Source organism: Notolepis coatsorum (genome assembly GCF_963971535.1).
Source record: "Notolepis coatsorum genome assembly, chromosome: 18".
Taxonomy (NCBI): domain Eukaryota; kingdom Metazoa; phylum Chordata; class Actinopteri; order Aulopiformes; family Paralepididae; genus Notolepis; species Notolepis coatsorum.
In genome coordinates this window covers 42275928-42299933 of record NC_140182.1, presented here as the reverse complement: position 1 = coordinate 42299933, position 24006 = coordinate 42275928, and the positions used below count along the sequence as shown (strand labels likewise).

Sequence of the window (24006 nt, the reverse complement as noted above, 5' to 3'; positions counted from 1 at the left end):
GTACCAGAGACACTGGTGTCCTTCAGGTCTCTCTGCAGTTTGACGCAAGTGTGAGGGAAGACATACGGCACCAGCTTCAACTGACGGAGAGAATAAATCAGGGCATGAACAAAACAGCCATTCGAGAATAGAGGTGTCTATCAAACTCCCATTCATTGTTGTGGTATTTCCACAACAATCAATTTGACCTTTTGCAAAAAAGAAACAAGGACTGACATACAGTAGCAATCACCCAGTCTGCCTTTAGACTCTTACTTCCTGCCCTTGACATCAGTGGTCCAACACCGCAATGACAAGGGAACGTGTGTGATGTAACATTACAGTCCGTTAAGATCAAATGACATTAGGCTGAGACACATGGATACTAGGTGGTGTTTGGGAAGCTAATAGTTAAACCATGCTATGCCAATTGTATCATTCATAATTCATATTATGGCAGCATTAGGTCGGATCTCACCTGCCTCCTGTCCAGGATGTGTCCACTATGTGGGCGTCCTTCTCTGGGCTTATCAAACCAATCGGTGTCCTCCCTCCTCAGGTGGTAGGCTGTACAAGAAGAGGGAGTGGTCATACACCTCACACAGACCCGTCAGCCAGTTAGCTCGATCTGTCTCTGGTTTAACCAGGCTTTATTAAAGTCTGGGTAAAGTGAACATAAATGTGTTCTGAGGTTGTTACACCACAGACAAATACACAGTGTTGTTAACCACACAGCCAATTTTCTTTTTTAAATGATTATAAAACCCAGCCCAAAAACAGCTCATCTGGCTGCTCAGACCATGTCTCAGGATTATGGAAGCGTGGTCAGACCATGTCTCAGGATTATGGAAGCGTGGTCAAACCATGTCTCAGGATTATGGGAGCGTGGTCAGATCATGTCTCAGGATTATGGGGGCGTGGTCAGATCATGTTTTAGGATTATGGGGCCATGGTCAGATCACACTTGATTGACAGCTCCCTTCAGATCAAATTACATTTTATTTGTCCATTTAATCACTATAACATTTTACTATGAACTACCGAATCTATCAAATAGACCCTACTTGGTTAGAAAGCTTGACTAACTAGCAATCTAAGTTAGACCACCCAAATCTGTGTTTTTGTTTAACTATACCTCCCAGAGTAAGGCGCTAATCTTCTCAGCATTCTCCATTCAGATACATGAAATGGGTAGCATTTGGTTAAACATTTTGCTACAAACTGCCAAATCTATCAAATTAACCCTACTTTGTTAGAAAACTTGCATAATTAACTAACTAGCAAACTAGGGTTGACCACCCAAATCTGTGTTCTTATTTAACTATACCTCTAATTAGTATGGTGCTAATTGCTTTTAGCATTTTACATTCATATACATGAAACAGTTAGCATTAGCTTTGCAATGCTACACGTTTGAGCTACTTATCAACTCCAGGAGAACCATGCTAATGCATTCTAGTTTGTATAATGTTTGGGGAAGGGTTATGCTAATGCTTGTAGTTTGTCTATAGTGTTAGGGGAGGGGTTATGTTAAGGATGCAGTGTGTCATCAAGCCATGATTTAAGGCCCGCCCAAAAAGTCCTGAACACAAAAAAGCAGTCTAACTCCACAATTCAGTACTACATAGTCTTTTCACAGCAACTATTATTAGTATAACTTGTTTAGAAACAAATGTCTAAATTTGCTTTACCCAGACTTTAATGACATGGTTTCTTCAACTTCTCAAGTCAGGGAGCCAAATGTGATGTTTTTTTTCTTGTTGTGGGACCCAGGCTCATTGAAACATAATCATAAGACATTATGGTACTACTGTCATGTTGGGACCCACAAGAAGAAGGCTCACAACCCATTTTGGGGGTCCTGAAGCGATAGTTTAAAGATGCCAGGCCTTGAGGGGGCCGGTTGGTGCAGAAACCAATCTTGCCACCAGGCTATGGCAGAGCCTCAGCTCCAGTTATGACTCACAAGAGTGCAGGACACATCCATACATCCCTCCTATAGCTGCAGGGACATCACTGATCTGTCCTGACTGGGTAGGTGGAGGCAGAGCGGTACAGACTCCCCTCCATCCTGTCACACACTGCTATATGAGATCAGATGATCACTGCAAACACTGAATGAAGGATGAATGCATTTCCAGGGTGTTTTAACTAGTTTGGCATGCTTTCGATGTCATGCAGTGCGCCTCCGTTTGAGCGTGTGAGGGTTGTTTGAGTTCACCTACTTCTAGGGGATGGGGGGTGGGGGTAAATATGTAAATACCCAGTGTTAAATCTTTAACAACATGATAGCAAAACCTACCATACTTCAAACATCTGCAGAAGAAAAAACAAGTGCCCACAAAGCTATATGCTGACGTTTGAAGCTGTCAGGAAAACCCTTTGAGGGCCTAACGGACGTCATTGTTCTGGTGTAGAATAGATTTAAGTTTGAATGTGCTCTGCGTTGTCTAATTGGACAGAGTCATTTAACTCCATTATCAGTGTGAGAGAATGCATCCATCATGGTGTGTGTGCACTAACGGCCTGATGGCCAAGTATGATGGAGGTAAATGTTGCCCATTACAGTCTACATGTTTTGTATCAGATTACACCTATCCTTGAATCCTAAATCTAAGCAAAGTTAGAGTTGAACTCCTGACTTTGGAATCTTCAGAAAGGGGCAACATCGACCTTCAGAATTGTATTTGCTTCAGCAAAATAAAAAATAAATAAAACCCCATCATGTGTTTACTGTATCGCCGTTCAGACATAAAAACATTGTTGTGGTAACATGTATGTATGATCGTACAATATGCAAACGAGGTATACCCTGTGGCCTTGCAACAGTGCATGAACATGGAGATGGGTCTGATTATGCTGACAGAACCACTGTGATGTGTGTCATTCCAGAATGATGCATCGCCAGAACCACCACATGACATATTACCGGTACCATCGAGATGGGGTTCATTCCAGAATGGATCTGAAATGCATAGCTACTAACAGCACTGCTAATATGGAATAATGTATTGTGCAACAGTACCATCGACACGCGTGGGTCATTCCAGAATGGGGTCCGGTATGTTTACAGTACCAACCGGATGTGGATCATCCAGAACCATGAGGCGTGTGGGTGGAAGGCATACCTCTCTATGGAGCTAGATGGGGGTGCTGTCTCACCTTCTATATTCCAGTTTGGGCCTCCAGCTGGGATACAAAGTTATATGTATACTTCTTTAAAAAATATATATAAATATATCTTCAACAACATAAACTAAGAGACTACAGGAAGAATGCTAAACCCAGATTGGTTTAGTGAATATACGTTTATCACATGCATTGAGCTCAATAGTCAGTGCGGAGGCATGCTTTGTGGCTAGAAATTATTCTAACATTATTAGTGTTTCATAAAATATACATTTCTAAAGAGAAATGTATGAAAGAGGTTGATAAAAAAAAAAACAGATTACCAATAAGGGGATAATAATGTCCATTATCATCTACTGTCAGTGTTTGACCTATCTCAAGCTCCGCCCTCTTTTCTTGATCCTCCAATCACAACTGTTGCTTTCCTTTTGCCCGAGGGAAGCGACAGTTGTGATTGGAGGATCAAGAAAAGAGGACAAGGTTTGTGACAGGTCAATAGGTATAGGGCTAGTACATTAAAGATCCCCTCCACTCAAAATGTGTTTTTCTTTTGGTTAACTCATTCTTGGAGGCACGACTTTGACTATACAGATTGTTATTTATGCATAACTTGCCATCGGAGCACCTTTTTCTACATTATTCCCCTGAAGAAGCAGAGTGTCTCTGTACTTCCCTGAAATCTGAGTTGCATGTGTCACTAATCTGCTGAACCTCTCATAGTTCAATATGTGGTAACTTATACACAAGCTAAGTAGGTGTTGACATGTCTTGAAAATAATATAAGCTGCCAACTTGAAATTCCTGGTAAATATCAATGGGTGCTTGTTTACAATTAGCATGTTCATAGATCCTTGCATTCTCAATGAGGGTAAATGTGTAGAGATTTCAGTAGTTTATTGAAACCTTTGGTGTAAAAAACACATTGTTATTCAATATGGAAATGCTTTAAAGGATAACTCCAACATTTTGGGAAATTAGCTTATTTAACATCTTCCCTGGAGTTAGACAAGAAGATACATACCTTTTTTGTCTCTGTGCGTGCATTTAGCTTAGGGAACAGACGCTCCGTTAGCATAGCTTAGCTTCATCACTGGAAGTGAGGCAGGACAGTACCCTGACGTTCCCTACAGGTTTGTTGATATTCTCATTCCTTCAAAGGATCTGAACCGATTGAAGTTTATGGATACCATGAATTAAAATCCTCTTACCTTGACGATTAAAAGCCTCCCAATTTAGAAAACAGTAATCCAATGGCTGGTATTGATATACTACTAACTACTGCACGCTAACGGAGCTAACCGGACACTCAAGCAGATAACGAGAGCAATGACTTCCTTTCTGGGGGGTTTCAAAATAAAAGAGCGACGTCTATAGCAGCGGAAAACGTTTATTTTGTACATTATCTAACGTTAACACGAACCTAAACTAACTTTAGGTTAGTTGTAACGTTAGTTTAGGTTCGTGTTAACGTTAGATAATGTACAAAATAAACGTTTTCCGCTGCTATAAACGCCGCACTTTTATTTTGAAAACCCCAGAAAGGAAGTCATTATATTTGCTTTACACATCCTGTTCTGCGTTAGCTCCGGTTAGCTCCGAGCGTCCAGTAGTTAGTAGTATATTATCAATACCAGCCATTGGATTACTGTTTTCTAAATTGGGGAGGCTTTAAATCGTCAAGGTAAGAGGATTTTAAGTCATGGTATCCATAAACTTCAATCGGTTCAGATCCTTTGAAGGAATGAGAATATCAACAAACCTGTAGGGAACGTCAGGGTACTGTCCTGCCTCACTTCCAGTGATGAAGCTAAGCTATGCTAACGGAGCGTCTGTTCCCTAAGCTAAATGCACGCACAGAGACAAAAAAGGTATGTATCTTCTTGTCTAACTCCAGGGAAGATGTTAAATAAGCTAATTTCCCAAAATGTTGGAGTTATCCTTTAAGGGTTTGAAATACATCTGGAGGGGATCTTTAAGAGCAAGGGTAGTTTTTGAATTTAACTAGTGGGATACTCTACCGTGTCTGATACTTTCATGAAAGATTCTGGTATCATCTCTGTTCAAAGCCAGCATGGAGTCACTTAGTGCTGTAACCAAGGCAGATGGACACTCTTATATGGGGTCAGGATAAATACCTAACTATACAAAACACCGAACACACACCTAATTATCTTGCCAGGGTTATAACTATAACCCAATTATACCTCACTGGCAATTTGTCAAGGAAATCTGTAAAAGCTAAGGCTGTCCACCCTCTAAATAGATCACCCTCGTGCATAATTTATCTTGTGTATGTATCATATTCATACTGATAGTAAGAATTGATGTGAGTAAAACCTACAGTGCATCAAAACCAAATGAGATCAAATGCATGCAATCTGCATGAGCATTTGTTTGCCCATCGATAGTGTATTGTTTTAAATAACTCATTTATCTCTTCATTAAATCATTCATTATCAAGTCTGACTAGAAGTGAATCTACTTGTATTGTAGATATCAGTAGCTGCATATATGGATTCCCTCTGGACACAAGGGGTCATTAATTAAATCTATACAGTTCTAGAGTACATTGTAAAGTACACCCTGGACGGACAGGAGCAATCCCAGACTTGCAACCCCCCCTCCCCCCCCGGGAAAAGATGGAGAGAGTACATGTCATATCACATGAGGACATGCACAGTTCACACAACAGGAGACATCCAGAGCAGCCACACAACACGCAGGCAGAAAACATTAATTTTTATTAAGATGGAGAGTCAAAAGCTATTACACAACATGCATGGATGCAAAATCAAAGTAAAGGCAAAGAGAGAGAGAGAGAGAGCGTGACATACAGTAAACAAAGCACAAAGTGAAACACATTAATAAATATAGTGCATAAGTGTAGTAAATCTAACTAACTAAAATAACATAATCCTCAAAGCTCTTATACAACTGCACAATAATCCTAGGACATGGTTACACTGCAGCGTAGTGTGACCTCCTGAGTACTGGACTACTTCTGTGAGAGTATATGTACAGTATAGACGACTGGACAGGGGCTGAAGAGAAGCAGTCACTTAAGCTAAATGCCTTGTGACTGCATCCACAGAACACTTACGCTAAGTACACTCAGACGCTGTGATTCAGCACTATACCTCCACAATATACCAGTAGCCGTGAGGGTGGTTCAGAAGAGTTAAATATATACATGTTTTTGAGGCGATGACCTACTTCTCACAAAGGCAGACACTACGTATTTTCTGTGCTGGCTGGGAAGACAGAGCATGTAAGCCTCTAGCCACTGCCTGTCGTCCTATCACGTAGCAAAAAGAGTACTTTACAGTGTCAAGTTAAGCAAAAATACATCTCGCCATCCGCTACAACACGAATACATCTATTCACCCTCTAAATCTGGGTCTTCTGAACCCATTCTGAACATCATTCTGTCTATGAGGCACTTCACGTGTGACAATCAAATACTGTACTTCTAATGTGTCTGTGTCTTTTATACATCGACCTATGCAGTTTAAACACATTTGATCAATGAACTGCGAAAGTGACAATGCCGTAAAAGAAGGGAAAAGGGAACCATGCTGACGAGGACCACATGGGACACGGACACCAGCATGTGATTAGTGTCATACATAAACTCTGAAGCGTTATGTATCGGTGAGCATGGCGTGGAAACAAAGAGAGGAGCAGGCAAACATGGAACCTGCAGAGGTGGAAAGTCACTACAATGACGTCTAGTTACCAGTTACTAGAGCCAGTATCATTTGGAATCATTTACCTCTTGATATCCGCAAAGAAAAAAACTAAATATTGTTTAAAAAGAGACTGAATATGCACCAATTAAGTGTTTGATGACAGGTTGTTTAATTTTCTTTGTTTGTTTAGTTGGGTTGATTGGACGCTTATAGAAATGTGCTTTTGGTTCATGTTTGTATAGGATGACAATGACTCATTTTTACTGTATCAATAATTGTATGTTCTTCTTTTAATTTTCCTTATTTCTTTTAATTTGTATAATATATTTTTATTAATTTACTGTATTAATGTATTATTTGTAATTTTGATTGTGTGTGGACCCCAGGAAGATTAGAAAACTGCTACGGCATAAGCTAATGGGGATTCTTTAAATAAACAAATAAACAAGTTACTGTAATTGAGTAGATCTTTCTTTTTTTTAAGGTTTTTAACAACATTTTGAGTACAGCAGCCTGCACCTTTACTTCTGCTTGGGTTATTTATGTATTGATTATTGATTACAATGAGACCTGTAATTTACAGTAAAACATGGTCCTGTTCTTACCCCGAACCAAATATACTAAGTTATACTATTGTTGGTGATATGATTAAAAATAAACCATCCTCAAACCTTGGACCTATATACTGTAGACCCATCAATCTAGTTTGATTAAATATATAGCAGTACTCTTCCCACCTCTGCAAACCTGCCAGTGAGGGAGGAATAAACACATACAGTCAAAAGATAAAAGAAATTAAATAAAACAACAAGAACAAGAATGATCTGGACGACAGATGATTGGGTAAGAGCTGATCCATGCAGACAATCATTAAGAAGACTCAGCAGTAGTAACATGCATTAGAAGCAGATCCAGAGAGTCATGGTGTTGTGACAGCCTCAGGCTCTATTTACCTTCGCTGTCAGACATGGCTCCCTGCATGTCGTCCATGATGAAGGCAATGTCTCTGTCATAGCCACGTGTCCGAGACTCCTCCCTCATATGCTGCTGTACCTCCGGCAGAGAGTGGCTTGACCCAAACTGATCCCTGGAGTCGGCAGAAATGGGAGGGAGAGGTCCGGCCGAAGCCCTTGCCATGCCCATGGGCTTCCCCACCGGGCTCAGAGGACTCTCCTCTTCAGAGTTCTGGGCCACAATGGGGATACGGCCCCGGCTTTGGCTGATGGGCAAGCTGGTGGGCTTGGCCCTGGCCACGCCAGAGGCAAATGCTGCATCTAGGACCTCTCCATCTGTCTTGAGTCTGAGTGAGGAGCTAGACAGGTCTCGTTTGATGGACAAATCTAGGCCATAGACAGAAGAGGGGCGAGAAGAGGGGCGTGATGAGGGCCGGGAGCAGGTGCCACTTGGGTAGGTGCCATCGTCCTGGACAGTGGACCTCATAGTCGGTCCCAGGCCCAGTGACTGGCCCAGAGAGCCAGCCAGGTTGGCCCCCAAAGAGGAGCCCAGGTATTTCTGCTGCTCAGACAGGTTCTTTCTTAGCCCAAAGGTGATCTCATCCTGGAGCAGCCTGGCCCTGGCAGCCAGATGGGTCACAGAGGAAGTCCCCGAGCCCATGTAACTGGTAAAATCAGGTTCCAGGTCTCTGGTCTCCTGGATAGGAGAGAACTTGACGATTGCCTTAGGGTCTATCATTGCCTTCTTGTTCTTCACCTGTTTCTGGTAAAGCACAGCTGCAGGGAGCTGCTTTGCAGCTTGTTTTTCAAGGGTCAGCCTGCCGATGCTATACTTCTCTCCTTTGGGGAAGTGGCGGAAACTGGCGTCACTGGGGAGGTACTGGGGCAGGCCCAAGCCTGTAAGGTGCTCCAGACCCTCTGTCCCTCTTCTGAACTCCTGCTTGATCTGCTGTTTAAGCAGCTTCAACTCATACGGTTCCTCCATAGTGTCCTCTTCTCCTTTACCATAGCCCTGCATCCCAGATGAACCCAGGAATTCCGCCACCTGATTTAACATATCATTTAGCCATATAAGAACAATAAGTAATTAATTTAGGCATATTTTTTCCACGTGTCTTTCACAAAAAACAACGATGAACAGTAGATAAAATAGTAAAAAGTAATAGACAGGCACGGCCTGCAAACAACATACAAATAACAGGCATATGAAAACAGAGAATATAAAGAGCTGTAGACAATATATTTACCTCTGCCGTGCGCCTGGCCTCTGCTGCCCTAAGCAGTCGGTCTGCCTTGGACAGCTCCTTATCTGGCAGGCTGAATCCTGAGCCTAGGCCCCCGGTGCCCTTGGTCAGCTCCCCTATGTCCTCTATCAGCACATAGTTCCTGTTGTTGTGATGGTCAATATCAGCATAGAAGGACTCTGCAGAGATACTGGACATGGGACTGGAGGCCATGCTCCTCTCGTCCAGCCCCAGCCTCAGGTCCAGGTTGGCGAACTTGCCTCCCAGGTGAGCCACCCCGTAGCCACTCTCCGAGGACGCGGGCACGATGAGCAGCGGCTGGTTGCGGATGACCTCGTAGTTGGTCTTAGGCTCCAGGTCAGAGAGCGCCGCCTGCCGCTGCTTCCCCTGCTGCACGAGTAGAGCGTGTTGATAGCTAGCGGTCTGGGCCTGGGGGTGGGAGAGCGAGACACTCTGATAGGGAGACACCTGCTGGTGGTAGAGGGCCTGCTGCTGCTGGTAAAGATTCTGTTGGGTGTAGTGCCCAGTGGCCTGGGTCTGGGGGACATACTGGGCATAGTGGGAGTAGGGGCTGGTCAGGGTGGAGTACTGGGAGTCGGCCTCCGTCTGTGGCGGGATGAACTGGTCAAAGTCGGACTGCGGGGCCGTGCGAGGTCTCTCTAGACCGTCTCCCCTGGCCTCCCTGATGTTGCTGACCTCACTGTCAGACATGTAGTCCCTCTCCTCAGCCACGCCCTGGAGATAGGCCCTCTCTCTTTTCTCTCTTTCTTTCAGCAAGGCCTCCTTACGCCGGTTGATGCCCATCTCCAGGTACCTGCAGACATTCGGGAGGGGGGGATGAATATTTGTACAATTTCAATATTTGTGATTGATGAACACACCAACCAATGGAAGTAAATGAAGAGTTCATTTGCAAAAACTGATTTATTATAATTTCATTATATATCATTATACTATCATTATATATTTATTTATACGTATTTAAAATTTGTATTCAACTTAACTTCATTTTCATTCATTCATTTTAAGAATGTATTATCTGTTTTTGCCAATGAACTCTTCAAATGATGGGTGCCCACACAGTAATACCTTTACTATGTGTGAATGTGGAGGGGTCTCAGTGAGTGATGTCGCGGCAGCCATTTAGCCCTTAGGCTAGCGGAGTGGAAAGGTGAGAGGTGAATCATCCAATAGTGATTGTAACAAGGGATATCAATTTAAATGGGAAAGATACTAATCCACTTGATAAATGGGAAATCCTTTAACCATGATTTGCTTGCTATGAATTATATGAATGAATGTCAAGGGGTCCTTTGTGACAAAAATAATTGAGAGCCTATATACTACAGTACTGTATATCCTACTGTGAGTATTTTAATCTTGGGGATCTTACCGCAGTTTGGCGTCAATCTCTTTCTCCTCCTCATCCAGTTCAGCCTGTTTCTTGCGGAGTTTGGAGGACTCTCTCTCCACCAGGTCCAGTTCCTTATCGATGTCCTGCAGGATCTTGGCCCGCGCCATAGTTGTGTTACGGGCCAGACGGCGGCGGGCGGAGTTAGTACTGTAGCCAGACCGGCCACTCAGAGATTCATCTTCAGGAGGAGGGTCTGGCAGGGTTCTCTTCACTTTCTTGCCTGTACCAGAGGGAGAACCCCGGCCCTGAAACACAGGAACATACACACATTTTATAAATTAGACACAGATTATATATGACTAACTTAACACCAAAGACAACATAGTTTTGCAAACTATAACCTAATATAATTATGTGATGTTTTGTCTGTGTATATTTTAGAGCAATAGTGGGGAAATATTAAATAAACCGGTACAGAATGAATTCAGAAACCAAAGATTGAGAATGCTAGCTCTAATATGTACTATACATTTTCTGCAATCACTCACAGAGTAGCTGTCTGCATAGTATCCACCCATCCTGTCCTCTGTGGTAGGGCTGAGGGATTTAGGATCAGACAGAGACTTCTGTCCAGCCTTTAGCATCCTGGGACCGGAGGAGAACCTGGACGGGTCGGCGGTGAGCATCCTTTGACCTCCCATAGACCTCTCGGGGGAGATGGGCGAAACAGGGGTGGAGTAGATTACTTTAGACTTAGAGCCGTCTGCTGTTAGATACGAGCTGTATCCAATCTCAATGGTGTGGTGCCTCCTGTCCAAGTCTGTCTGGCAGCTCAGGCTCCCTCCTCTCAGGGAGTTCTCTGGGGCTGAGATGTGTTTGATAATTTCCACCTTGGTTTCCACCTGGATGTTGGGTCGTTTAATGGTGCCTGAGTGGTCAGTCTGGACGGAGATCTCAGCTACAGTCTGGATGGCGATGCTGGCGACCTTGGAGCTGTGTTTCCCTTCGCTGCTGTGTTTGCGAGAGCGGCGTCGGGCCCGTGCGGGGGCGTCCCACTCGTCCTGGTCCTCCTCGTCGTCGTCAGTCTGAGCACAGCTGTCTACGTTCCTTTTGTTGTTCCTCTTCCTCCTACCTACATAGTGCCTGTCTGCCGAGTCTTCATCATCTGTCTGTACACCACTATCCACTATCTTCTTCCCCGCATCCTGCTCAGCCTGTTTCGACCCGGCTGGAAGCGTCTTAGTTAGTTGAAGGTGTTCCTGACCTTCCTCTAACTGGGTTCCCGTGGACGGGGTTGTAGACTCATCTCTGACAGGCCAGTACTGACCCCCGTCCCCTACCCCTGCATACTGGGCCTCCAGCAGGTTCCCTGTAGTGCTGGGGGTGGTGCCATAGTGCTCATCTAGCTGCCGCTGGAGCTGCAGTTGAAGCTGTTGTATCTGCTCCAGCTGCTCTTTCTGCTGGGCGTACGTCTCCTGCTGGGCCACCATGTGAGCGTGGTGCTCCTCCTCCTGTTGCAGAAGAAGCTGCTGTTTCAGAGCCTGCAGCTCCTCCAGCTCCCTCTGAACCATCAGCTGCTCCTGTTCACGGTAGCGCTGGATCTCTTGCCTCTCCCACTCCAGCTCCTCGGCCAGGCAGAGCTGCTTCAGCTTCTCCAACTCTAGGAACTCCCTCTCCATCTGGTACTGGGCCATCTTGGTGTTGTCCAGACCAGGGAATACGGGAGATGAGGCCAGAGCATCCAGAGAGGCTGCTATAGCTTCCAGGGTGGTGTCTGAGTACATGTCAGGGTATCCCGTAATTATGTCAGCCAGAGCCACAGGTAAGAGCTCCTTAGGCAGCCCTGTGTCTAGGGGAATGATCTGGCCCGGGTCTGTGGTAGGGATGAACCCATAGGGGTGTGGCACCTGCTGGTTTTGCAGAGTAGTTGTGGGTGGTAAGGTTGTGCTGAAGATGGATCCTGGCTGAGTGGTAATGGCATAGGTAGATGGGACTGGGGCTGCTACTGAGGAATACACTATTCCATCTGATGTTCTAAGAACACTATTTACACCAAAACCAGCTGCAGGGACTTGGGAATATGGGGCAGAGATCATTCCAGTGTAGGCTCCAACAGCTTTGCTGGTGTAGTCTAGAGCTTCACCTGCCACAATGAGCCCAGAAGTATACGTTTTAGTCAATAAAATATATTAGGATATTAAAATATATATTTGTATATATATATATATATATAAATAAAGATCATGCTTTATTGGATGATTTGAAAAGAAAACCATAACAAATGCAAATATCTTGAGTCATTTCCGCTAGCACGATGCAAAGCCAAAATATCGAGGGAGAACACGCAGGCACACGCATGCATCTGCTGCAAAATGAGAACAAAGGAGAGAAATGAACATAAATTAATGTAACTATAAATGCATGCAAATTAAACATAAACTTAAACAAATTAAACAATTAATTAAATACATAAATAAAAGAAAATGTGCTACTGTGAAACATTTATATTCCCATGGATAAATCATTAGACTTCAAGAGAAAAACAACCAAATACTGCTCCAGAAAGCAAAGCATTCAACAGTAAAATAAATTGCATTATGGCTGAAGAGAGAAGGGGATTATAGGCCGTGAGCCAGGGGCCCAAATTTGGGCCATGGGTACCATCTTGGGGGACTAACTTTCATAGTGATTTTTGGGAAGGTATACACCCCTACTGCTAGAAAAGATGTGATAGCAATGCAACAGTTGGCTAGAAAAGATTTGATAGCAATGCAGCAGTTGCCTCCAAATGTGTGCTATCACCCATTTTATAACACTATCAAGCATATGTTTCAGGCCTCATGTCCGAAATGACATGCCCCAAATTAAGCATGATAGCTCCTGAACCATAAGGCCTATATGCATGTGTCTGGTCTCCTTTGATATAGGTAACAAGCTAGGACATGTGAATCCAGTGTAAGTAAACCCACGTGATCTATTACCATTCCAGAGTAAATGGAGATACAATTAAGGAAAACATAATATTTTTACCCTCGCCAGGTACATATTCTACATTTAAAAGGCAATATCACCATTATAAGCAAGATCCCATGGATAATAATTAGGGATGTCCGATATTATCGGCCTACCGATATTATCGGCCGATATTGGCATTCAAATGTGATATCGGAAATTATCGGTTTTCAAAACAAATTATTTTTATTTATTTTTGTATGTAACCTTTATTTACCCAGGCAAGCAAGTAAGAACATATTCAGAGTTTTTTATTGTCAAAAGTATGCATAATGTTGTGTTAATTCCACGACAAGAGATATGTAATGTTAATTACCTGAAATTATTCCGTTTTTTTGGGGGGGGGGAATCCTGCATATATCGGTATCGGTTGATATCGGTATCGGAAATTAAGAGTTGGACAATATCGGTATAGGTAAAAAAGCCAATATCGAACATCCCTAGTTAACATGTTACTGTGCAGGTTAAGAGGTTAAGCTGTTACTGTGCAGGGCGGCCAGGTGGTGCAGTGGGCAAGGCACTCACCACCAATGCTGGAGACGCTGGGTTCGCGTGTTCGATCCCAGCTCTCCACATTGTTTTCAGTTTGGCTGGTCGTCCGTACTAATACAATTGGCAGTATTAGAGGGTGGGAAAGCTGATGGGTGGGTCCTGGGCGTTGTAAACAGAAAAATACTCCTACAGTTCGGTCGGGGCGCCTGCTCAGCGAAGGAAGGATCTGGAGGGAGGTAGTGTGACCTTCCACACGTTACACTCTCCCAGTGAGAATCTGAGCTGCCAGGCTGGCTGCCGGCTGGCTGCGCATGTGTCGGAGGATAGCATGTGATAGTCTCCGGCCTCCCGGACCAACAGTAGGGGGGGTGCGCAACAACCAGGAAGGGAGTTGGGAATTGGCATAACGACTAACAGTGGGATGGGAGAAAAATCGGAAAAAAAGGAGGGAAAAAAAAGATAGTTTAAAAAAAAAAGCTGTTACTGTGCAGGTTAAGATGTTAACATTTTACTGTGCAGTAGGGCTGACCCCTATTAGTCGATTAGTCGACTAATCGGTCGAAAGGAGCCGTAGTCGACTGCCAACCTCTTAGCGAATTTTTTTTTTTAAATAAAAAGAATTATTAAAAAAAATATATATATATATTTTTGTATCATTCTTTCCAAAAGAAAAGAGGCCTCTAACGCTAATGGCACACATACCAGAGGCTAATTGCCTACGAAAACAGGCACAGAGGCACTGAAAGAGGATTTCACCCATCTAATGAACACACACTAGACAAATAATGAAATATCAAGATGTATCCATCAGTGGACCAATTGCATGCTTTTGCAGAGGACAAGAAGCCTTCAGTCAACTCCTTCAGACATTAGGCACCCCACAGCCCAAATGGAATGATAAAACAAAAATTATAATAAAATAAATAAATTATATATTTTCTTTTTATTATTCTTTTTTTTTTGTCAACTAATAACTAACGGCAAATTTTGGCCCATCATAGTCGACTATCCAAATCCTTAGTCGGGGACAGCCCTACTGTGCAGGTTAAGATGTTAACATGTTACTGTGCAGATTAAGATGTCAAAGTACATAATCTGTGTTTAAACTGTTTTTAAAATAAACATGAGTGTTATATTACTTATACATGTCAAAATATCATATGAAAGAGTGGATACTAGGTGTAAACATAGCAAATGTTGTGCATTTTAAAATGAAAACATAGTGTGGATGTAGCCATAGATTAATATCACCTTTGCAGAAGGTGATTTTTTCATCGGCAATATTTAATTTTTTGTGTTGAGAGAGGCGGTGAGAGAGGCGAGTAGAGAGAGGCGAGTAGAGTAGATTTAGATCTGGAGTAGCTGAATCAATTAGCATCAGAATGGAGAGCCATACACACAGAGATTCTATTAAGAAACAGTGTATCATACACCAGGACACATCAAAAGAAGATGATGACCATTTAGTTAGTCTTCAAGACTATGCATCCTGGGAAACATTACTTGAAGCAGCCAAAGTGAGATAGTATGCCCCTATTTTAGATGTTGCGAAAGAAGTCCCAAGAATCTACTATCACCAAAAATGCCGAAGCCTATTCACCATGAATAGAGACTTAGAGACACTGAAAAGGAAAGCATTACTGATGAAGCTGGTGAGACATCAAAAGGCCAAGGAGGAGATCTTCATCAGAAGCAAGAGTGTATGATAAAATCTGCATTTTTTTGTGATAAGATGAAGAAGGTTCTAAAGGGCTCCCAGGTGCGTGAAAAGCTTACACAAGCTGTACAACTCAGAGCTGACCAAACTACGAGAATGTGCAACCCAAAAGGGAGATGAAAATATTCTAGCAGCAACAAGCAGAGACACAGTAGCTGCAGAGGCCCACTATCATCGTTCATGCTATAAGGATTACACCAGAATGAAGAAAAAGGCGCCCGAGTACAAAGAGAATGATGAAGAAACAGATGGTGATGAACTGTATAAAAGGATTGAAAGGGAAGCCTATAAAGAAATGTTCAATTATATCAGAACTGATATCATACCCAACAAGATGATTGTACAAGTCAATTATTTGGTCACGAACAGGGAAGGAAACTAACTTTTTGGCTTACCAGCCAACTGGCGGGTAGATGCTTTTTTTTTACCAGCCAAACAGATTTTTTACCAGCCAAAAATAAATCGTGTATGTGTCCCCCACCGGCAGCCCTTTCTTCTCATCTAAACTGCAGAGACAAAATGGGTGATTATTATCTTGTTAAACTGATGTTACCGTAATCACCAGTCCCCACCCCACCTACCCAACCCCCTCCAATGTACAGTTTCTTCCCCCTCAAATGTATATACTCTTTTTAGAAACCCTGTTTCTTAAACAGAGTTTCTAACGCCAGGGTCTATGTGACAGGCGTTGTACTCTTAAACAGTGCTGTATTTCTGTAGATCTGGTATGTCATAAATGTCTGGATGGAACAGTACTGTCTATCTGTATGTCATGTATGTCATTATGTAATGATGAATTGAAAATGGGGGACCCTGATGTAAACAAGACCAAAGTCTTTCTCTGGTCTGCATCCCCTTAACAATTGTGTGTATTGAGCTGTACTGTATTTATAGGAGCCAAAGCACTCATACGTTATACCTTATTTCTATTGGCTTAGTTGCCTACACTGTTAAAGTCTACATTTCAGAATACAATGGGGCTTAGCTGTATATTTAGGTTATTGTATTATATTTAGTGAGAATGTTTATTTGTATAACCTTACATTGAAATGGCATTAGGAATATTGATTGGATTTAGATAAAGTCATTTAACCGTTTTATTTAGCTCAGAACTGTTTAGGAAATTAGTGTCACTTTCCCTTTAAGAGCCGGCGAGTCGGCAGTGATTTTGGAGACTGGGAAAATACAGTTTTCTTAACTTGTAGTAGTAACATGAATAGTGAATATATTTCATGGCAGTAAACAGCCAAACACGTTTTGGTGTAGGAAAATAGCGTTAGGATCACTTCTGTAAAGAGGACTTCGCTGTGGAAGAGAAATAAACCATTTTGGATATCTTTGTTTTACACCGGAGTGGCTGTGGACATTATTTTCCTGCTATCAATGAACGTATGAGTAAGCAACTTTAACCAGTAGAGTGGACCGTCGGCCCTCATAGTATTGTACCCATTCTGCAATCTGTTAATAAAGTTTTCAATCAATCAATCAAAACCACTGGAAGTGGCGTTGGTAACGGTTAGCAAAGTTAGCTAGCTAACTTGCTGGTCGGGGAGCCCAGCATCTAACGTTCGTTTGCAAGCAAACTACAGGTAGCCAGATATATAGCACTAGATGGCTTACTGCAACGTTACCACATGGTGGCCATCTTGCAAGGGTGGAGCACACCCACTCATAACATGCATGTCTATTTACATTTACATTTACATTTAGTCATTTAGCTGACGCTTTTATCCAAAGCGACTTACAAGTTCTGTACGACAGGTCATCAGGAAGGGTACAACTCTATCAGCTGAGTAACAATATTCATCAAAGTGTTGCGTGTTACAGTGTAGGTTAGTTTATTAGGACAAGTGCATGACAGTAAGGTTAGTTAGGGTTAGATTTTAAATATATATTTTTTATAATTATTTCAGATAATGGTTGAAGAAGTGCGTCTTTAGTCGACGGCGAAAGTCTATGGTGCATGTACTCTCGCAAGATGGCCGCCGCTGAAATACGCAGGAGACTCCGCCTTGAGCCATCTAGTGTTTTATCTATGTGACTAGCTACCTAACGTTGGCTCTGGCGATTGTCTTTACTCGCCAAACATAAAAATACTCTCATTTGGCGAGTAAAATGGCCTAATTTCCTCCCCTGGGCACGAAACATGAATCATGCTATCTGGTGGGGTTACACTCAGGCAAGATTCTACAAGGAAGCACATTCGTAGGAAACTTGAATCTGAGCTGGGCAATTCAGTAGATATATTTCCAGATGACAAAGGAAAATTGTTGATGGTTCCTCATTCACCAAGGACTTACGACAAAAAGGGCTTTCTCTAAGGGCCATTTGAGACCTTTTCGGGCCGATTTTGGGATTCACCAACCATCCCAATAAAACATATATAATTAATATTATATTATAATATATTGTCTATATTCATGTCTTGCCTGATAAGGACTCAAATGGCCCTAAGAGACAGCCCTTTTTGTCGTAAGTCCGTTGGAGAATGAGACCCAATTGTCTTGGAAAATCAAACTCTACAGAGGGAGCTCAAAGTTTGGAGGGCCAAGTCAACCAATCTCAACAAGATCATAGATCAAACTTCATCATATATCAGATCAATCATTAGACAGGGGATGACTGTGACTCCCTGGCCATTCCACCCATCTGATGCGATACATAGATATGCTCATATGTCCATACCAGAACAACTAGAATGGCTTCTTGTTGGACTGTTCACTGGAAATCCTGACACCAAAACTCAAACACAGAGAGTCAATGCTCTGCAACAAGAACCTGGTGTGGGCACTTGCAAGGAAAACAGATACAGAGAATCAGACAATCCCAAGCTGGACTGGTTTTAATATCAGCACCAGGAACCAAGAACCAATCACACAAGATATAGTAGGGTATCTGGCAACCATCAATTCACCAGCCACACAGTTGACCACAGTGTTTGAAATCCTGAATCAATCAGAGATAATCAGGAAGGAACTGCATCTAGAAATAATTGTGGTAGTCATGGATCAAGCACTCTATGCGAAAGCCACTGAAATTGCCTGGAAGCACAAAGAGTGCTTGCTTCTCCAACATTCTTCTCAGAATGGGGACATTCCATACCATATGCAATGCCTTAGACATCCTAGGAAAGCGATTTTGGGATGCTGGTCTAAAAGGACATATGCATAGAGGCTGGAATTGTTGCAGAGGGTTCTGTCAATGGAGTCCTTGATGGTAAACACTATAACCGTGCTGTCAGGGTCCACAAGTACTATGAAGCACTGATGAGACTCGCATGGGCAGAGTTCACACCGTGGGTTGAGGACAGTGTTCCAGAGAAGAGTGGGATGATCAAATCATTCTTGGACAATGTGAAAGACATGGCCAGTGACTTGAACCAACAGACGGCCAACAATATGCTGCAAAGTCCACTCTTATCTGAGCTGATAACCCTGTGGACAGACTTTCTGGAACACCTCCATCACAACAATGGAGAGCTCTCTGTATTCTGGATGTCATACATTGACATGGTAGAGGACTTGGCCTTCTGCGTGTCTCTCGTGAAGGGGACTGGGAGTTGCACCTCCATGCTATAAGAACCATGATCCCATGGTGCTTTGCCTATGATAAGATAAATTATGCCAGGTACCTGTCTTACTTTGCTCAGATGACAAACCTCCCAGAGAAGCATCCTTCTGTGTATGAGGCCTTCAAGACAGGCCAATTCTTGGTGCAGCTGCCAAGTAACAACCCCTTGAAGTCACAGTTAACAAAGACACACAGACTCCTGGAAGACATGGAAGACTTGGACAATTATTGTGATTATTAGGTTATTAACATATTTAAAACAAAGTATGGTAGGTTTTGTAAATAAATAAATAAATTATGTGATGTGATTATTTATGTGCCCTGGGTTTTGTATTGAGTTTTCCAAAATAAACAAATATTTTTCTGAAAACCAATAAGCAATATATCATTGTATAGGTCTAACTGAGCTGAAAATATTGATAGGTCACATGGCATGAAGCTCTGTGGCCCATATATTAATGTTGAATATGCATATTGATCAATATTCATTGTTTTTTTTATTACTATTTCAATGTTTTGGGGAGATTTATGTTTTTGTAACATGGCTGTATTGAAATAAATTGTGTTTTGGAGTAAACAGTCAACATGTAAACGGTAACCATGGCCAAAACATTTACATCATCTTAGTATACCTTTTTAAACCGTATCATACATGTTGTATTTTTTATGTATTGTCATGACATTTACAGTTACATTTGTAGTCAACGAGTAGGAGAACACATTCAGTTGCATTATTATCCATGGGATATTGGTTATAACGGTCATATTGCCTTTTAAATTAAGATTATGTACCAGCTGAGGATACAAAAAATAAATATCTTCATTGTATCTCCATTTACTCTAGAATGGTAATAGATGTGGGTTTGCTTACACTGGATTCACATGTCCTAGTTTGTTACCCATCAAAGGAGATAGGTATATATAGGCCTTATGGTTCAGGAGCTATCATGATTAATTTGGGGCATGTCATTTCGGACAGGAGGCCTGAAAGATATGCTTGGTAGTCTTATAAAATGGGTGATAGCACACATTCGGAGGCAACTGCATTGCTATCACATCTTTTCTAGCAGTAGGCATGTATACCTTCCCAAAAATCACTATGAAAGTTAGTCCCCCAAGATGGTAACGACCAACCCTACTGGCTCACAGCCTAATATACACTTTTTAATTAAATGTTTAAAATCGTTCAACAAAACAGCAAAATAAAATAAGCTTAGACCATGATAAACATCATGCAAACATGCCGCACTTATGCCATACTTACCAGCGGAAAGGTTAGCAGCAGTGAGGTCAACGGCATTATCTGAAGCTCCACTGAGATAGTCATATCCATTCTTCGGCTCATAGCGGAACAGTCCTGCCTCTGTCAGGTTGGTTTCAGACATAGAGGCTTTGATTCCATTCATGCCTTTGATACCATATACTCCAGCATTCTCATACTGGTAATGGTCATCTCTATAGCCAAAGCGGTTGTCAGGCTGGATGGTAACTGGAGGCTGTGTCCTGCAGCTTCCTGTGAATGGTAGCTTGTAGATGACATCACAACAGACGCTTCTCCTTCCGGCTGTCAGATCAACAGCAGTTCTGTCATCCTCCACCACAGTGGTCACTACCCCTGGGCTGGTGCTGGACAGAGCTACCATGGCCCTCATGGGTCGGTAGTTGGACAGATCCATGGCCCCTGTGGTTTCCAACGAGAGTACAGTGTCTCCATTGGTAACAGCTGTTGGGGCTAAAGTCACTGGCTGCCTGACTCCTGGGAATGCAAGAGCTCCATAGGAAAGATTAATGGGTATGTCCTGGGCTGTCGATACCACTGTACTGTCTATAGGCAGAGAGTTCACAGGTCTGTACACTATCTGTGCCAGGGGCTCACATGGTGTGTATGTAGTGAGAGGGAGGGGCATGGAAGTAACATGGCCCTGCAGATCCAGGGGCTTCTCCGCTGGAGTGCTGTTGTTGTATGAGGCAATGGTGGCTGTGCATGTAACTATTGTGATGCTATCAGTGACAAGAGATAGTGTGGTAGTCATTGCTGGGCTCAGGTTCACTATTTCAGGCTGCACCGCTGTGATTTGTCGCCCACTGGAGTCACTGGAGAAGGAATGTCGACAGGACTCAGGGGGTGTCAGATCCATCCCTTGATCGGTCATCTTCATGTGCATTTTCATGGTGCGTAAATCAACGACATCGCCGGGATAGATTATCTTCCCGTTCTGTTTAGGCAGAGGTTGGACTTTGGCAACGTCTGGTTGTATGGTGATCGCTACACTGGGTGGAGGAACCTGGGGTAGCATTCCATGGACAACAGACACAGTTGTCCTCTGGACCTCCGTGGTGAAAACCTGAGTGACCAGGCTGGGCAGCAGGCTCTCAGGAGGCTGACCTGAGGTGGAGATGGAGGAGGAGTACATGTGACTCAAACTGGAGACCACCTTCTCTGGTCCCCGGATCTCCTGGCTCTCAATGGACTCTTGGTGGATTTTAGTAACGGTGACTGGGGCAACGGGTACAGACTGTGGAATGCCCTGGACAGTAGGTATGGAGGTTCTCCTGGTGTAAGCCTCAGTGGTTATTATCTCCAGAGGGATATCATACTCTGCTGCGTATGTCAGCACCTGTGGTTGCGGTACTGCTGAAGTAATGGACCCTCTTCTGTAGGGGACATGGGTAACATAGGCATCCATGGGTATCTCCTTTTCAACTGGCATTGTCACCACCTGTGCAATTGGCTGTTGCACAGTTGTGGATGTCCTCCTGGTGGTAGCAATGGCCTCCATTGTGACCACCTCTGTAGGTGTTTCATACTCCGAGGGATAGGTACATATCTCTCCAGCTGTGTATGGTGGTTGCACTATAGAGGATATGGATGTTCGCCTTGTAGTGGTGGCCTCAGTTGTGATAACCCCCACTGGCATCACATACTGTGGTGGGAAAGCCATTACTCCAGCCACTGCCTGAGGCAGGATCACCGCTGACGGTATTGAAGTTCTCCTTAGAACAGCCTCTGTTGTTACAACTGCTGTTGGTATCTCAGGTTCAGGCTGCATTGCAATGACGATGAGAGATGTTGGCTGTTGCATGACTGAGGGTATAGGGGATCCATATACCTGTGAGGGGTAAGCAACAGCAGGCATCCCCTGCTGTACTGGCATTGGTGTGACCTCTGCCACAGCAGGCAATGGTGTTACTTCAGCAACTGCAGGTGTCTGTGTTATTTCAGCAACTGTAGGTGTCAGTGTTATTTCAGCAACTGTAGGTGTCAGTGTTATTTCAGCAACTGTAGGTATTGGCGCTACCATAGCAACTACAGGTGGAGGCTGAGTTGCTGATGGTACTCCTGGGATTCCAATAACAGTGTCACTAGCAACGACGGCTCTAGGCATTGCATACATTGTCGGGAGAGTCACCGCCACAGGCCGCACAGGCGGCTGCTGCTGTATCACTTCGGTCAAAACAGGTGGAGGCTGAATAGAAGATGGCATGGGTGTCATTCCAGCCACTGTGCTGATGACCTCCGTCTGCTTCTCCTGATCTGCGGAGAGGGTCACCACAGCAGCTACCGGGAGTGGTACATGGATTTGTTCTGCTACTGATGGTATTATAAAAGTGGGCATATAATATTCTGCTGGTAGTGTTGTTACCTCACTAGCCTGTAGAGGCTGGGCAGCAGGGGGGACTGAAGCTCTCCTATCTTGAGATATCTGTGCTTCTACATGTACTTCTGACACTGTTACTCCAACAACGTCTACCATAGTCTGTGGTTGTACAATTCCAGCTGCTACACCAGTGATCTGGGCAACTGGTGCTTCAACAAGAACCTCTTCTGGCATCGTTATGGCCGCTGACACTGTTTGTGGTAGCTGAACAGCAGGTGTTATTGATGGTCTTCTAGCTGTGACTTGGACAGCAACTGGCTGAATAGGAACCTCTGGGGGCATTATGACTACTTCAGATACTGTTGGATGTGGCTGTGCAGCTGGTAGTGATGGCTGCACTGTTGGTTGTGGTGGCTGAACAGTTGGTTGTGGTGACTGAGCAGCAGGAGGTACATATGGTTTTTTGAATGTAGCTGGTACAATATATGCTTGAATGGGTGCCTCCTGACCTGATAGGACTGCAACTGTATCAACCACTGGGGCTGATGGAATAGAGTCTCTCCTTACTGGGGCTTTAACAGTAATTGCCTCAGAGGGAGTCATCTGCTGTACTGTAGTATTTGTAACTAACGTTATAGCAATTGGCGGTGGCTGTCTAACAGTGGGGACAGATGCGCGTCTGACTGAAGCCTGGGCTGAGAAAATCTCAGTAGGTGTTCTCTGCTCTAAAGGTGTGGTTCTCACCCCTGACACATTTGTAGAGGTGATGGAGCCTCTCCTGACAGGTGCCTGGACTGTTATAGGTTCTGTTGGTGAGCCTGGCTCAGAGGGCAGGGTTATCACTACATAGGTTTGCAGGGATCTAGAATGCCTTGGAGACAGAGGTGATATAGCACTCTTAGACTCCACTGGTTGTGTCAGAGTCAGTGATAGAGCATTTGGAGGTGCCCTGGTCCTGGGCAGTGTTGCAGCTTTGGTAGCCACAACAGGGAGAGGTGGTTTGACACTTTCTCCTGGTTTGTGGCTGAACACCAGTCCAGCTGGGATAGATACAGGCTTAGGTGGTATGGGTGGAGGAGGTTTGACTGCTTGACTAGGCCATGTTGATACAGTAGCTGGTGCTCCTGTAGCTGCGGAGACCGACGTTGATGTGGGAACTGATGATGTGGTGGACGGTGTTGGATGAACAGCTATAATGGGTAAAATAGTGGGAGGAGGTGGAGGTGGAGGTGAATCTGCTACATCTATTTCTACTGTGTCTGGAACTC

The 24006-nt window shown here is 43.6% G+C and overlaps 1 protein-coding gene across 1 annotated transcript in view; it reads right to left on the bottom strand.

Moving 5' to 3' along the window:
• Positions 1–24006, bottom strand: part of pclob (piccolo presynaptic cytomatrix protein b) — a gene marked incomplete at both ends in the record, with an annotated part of 168151 nt that overhangs the window by 101528 nt on the left and 42617 nt on the right. Inside the window, 10 exons of the mRNA XM_084335184.1 lie at positions 5–80; positions 458–546; positions 3142–3168; positions 5127–5195; positions 7751–8795; positions 8998–9808; positions 10388–10653; positions 10897–12491; positions 20404–22096; positions 22550–22674. Of these exons, the coding sequence (XP_084191310.1) occupies positions 5–80; positions 458–546; positions 3142–3168; positions 5127–5195; positions 7751–8795; positions 8998–9808; positions 10388–10653; positions 10897–12491; positions 20404–22096; positions 22550–22674 (5796 nt within the window). The remainder of the gene's footprint in view (positions 1–4; positions 81–457; positions 547–3141; positions 3169–5126; positions 5196–7750; positions 8796–8997; positions 9809–10387; positions 10654–10896; positions 12492–20403; positions 22097–22549; positions 22675–24006) is intronic.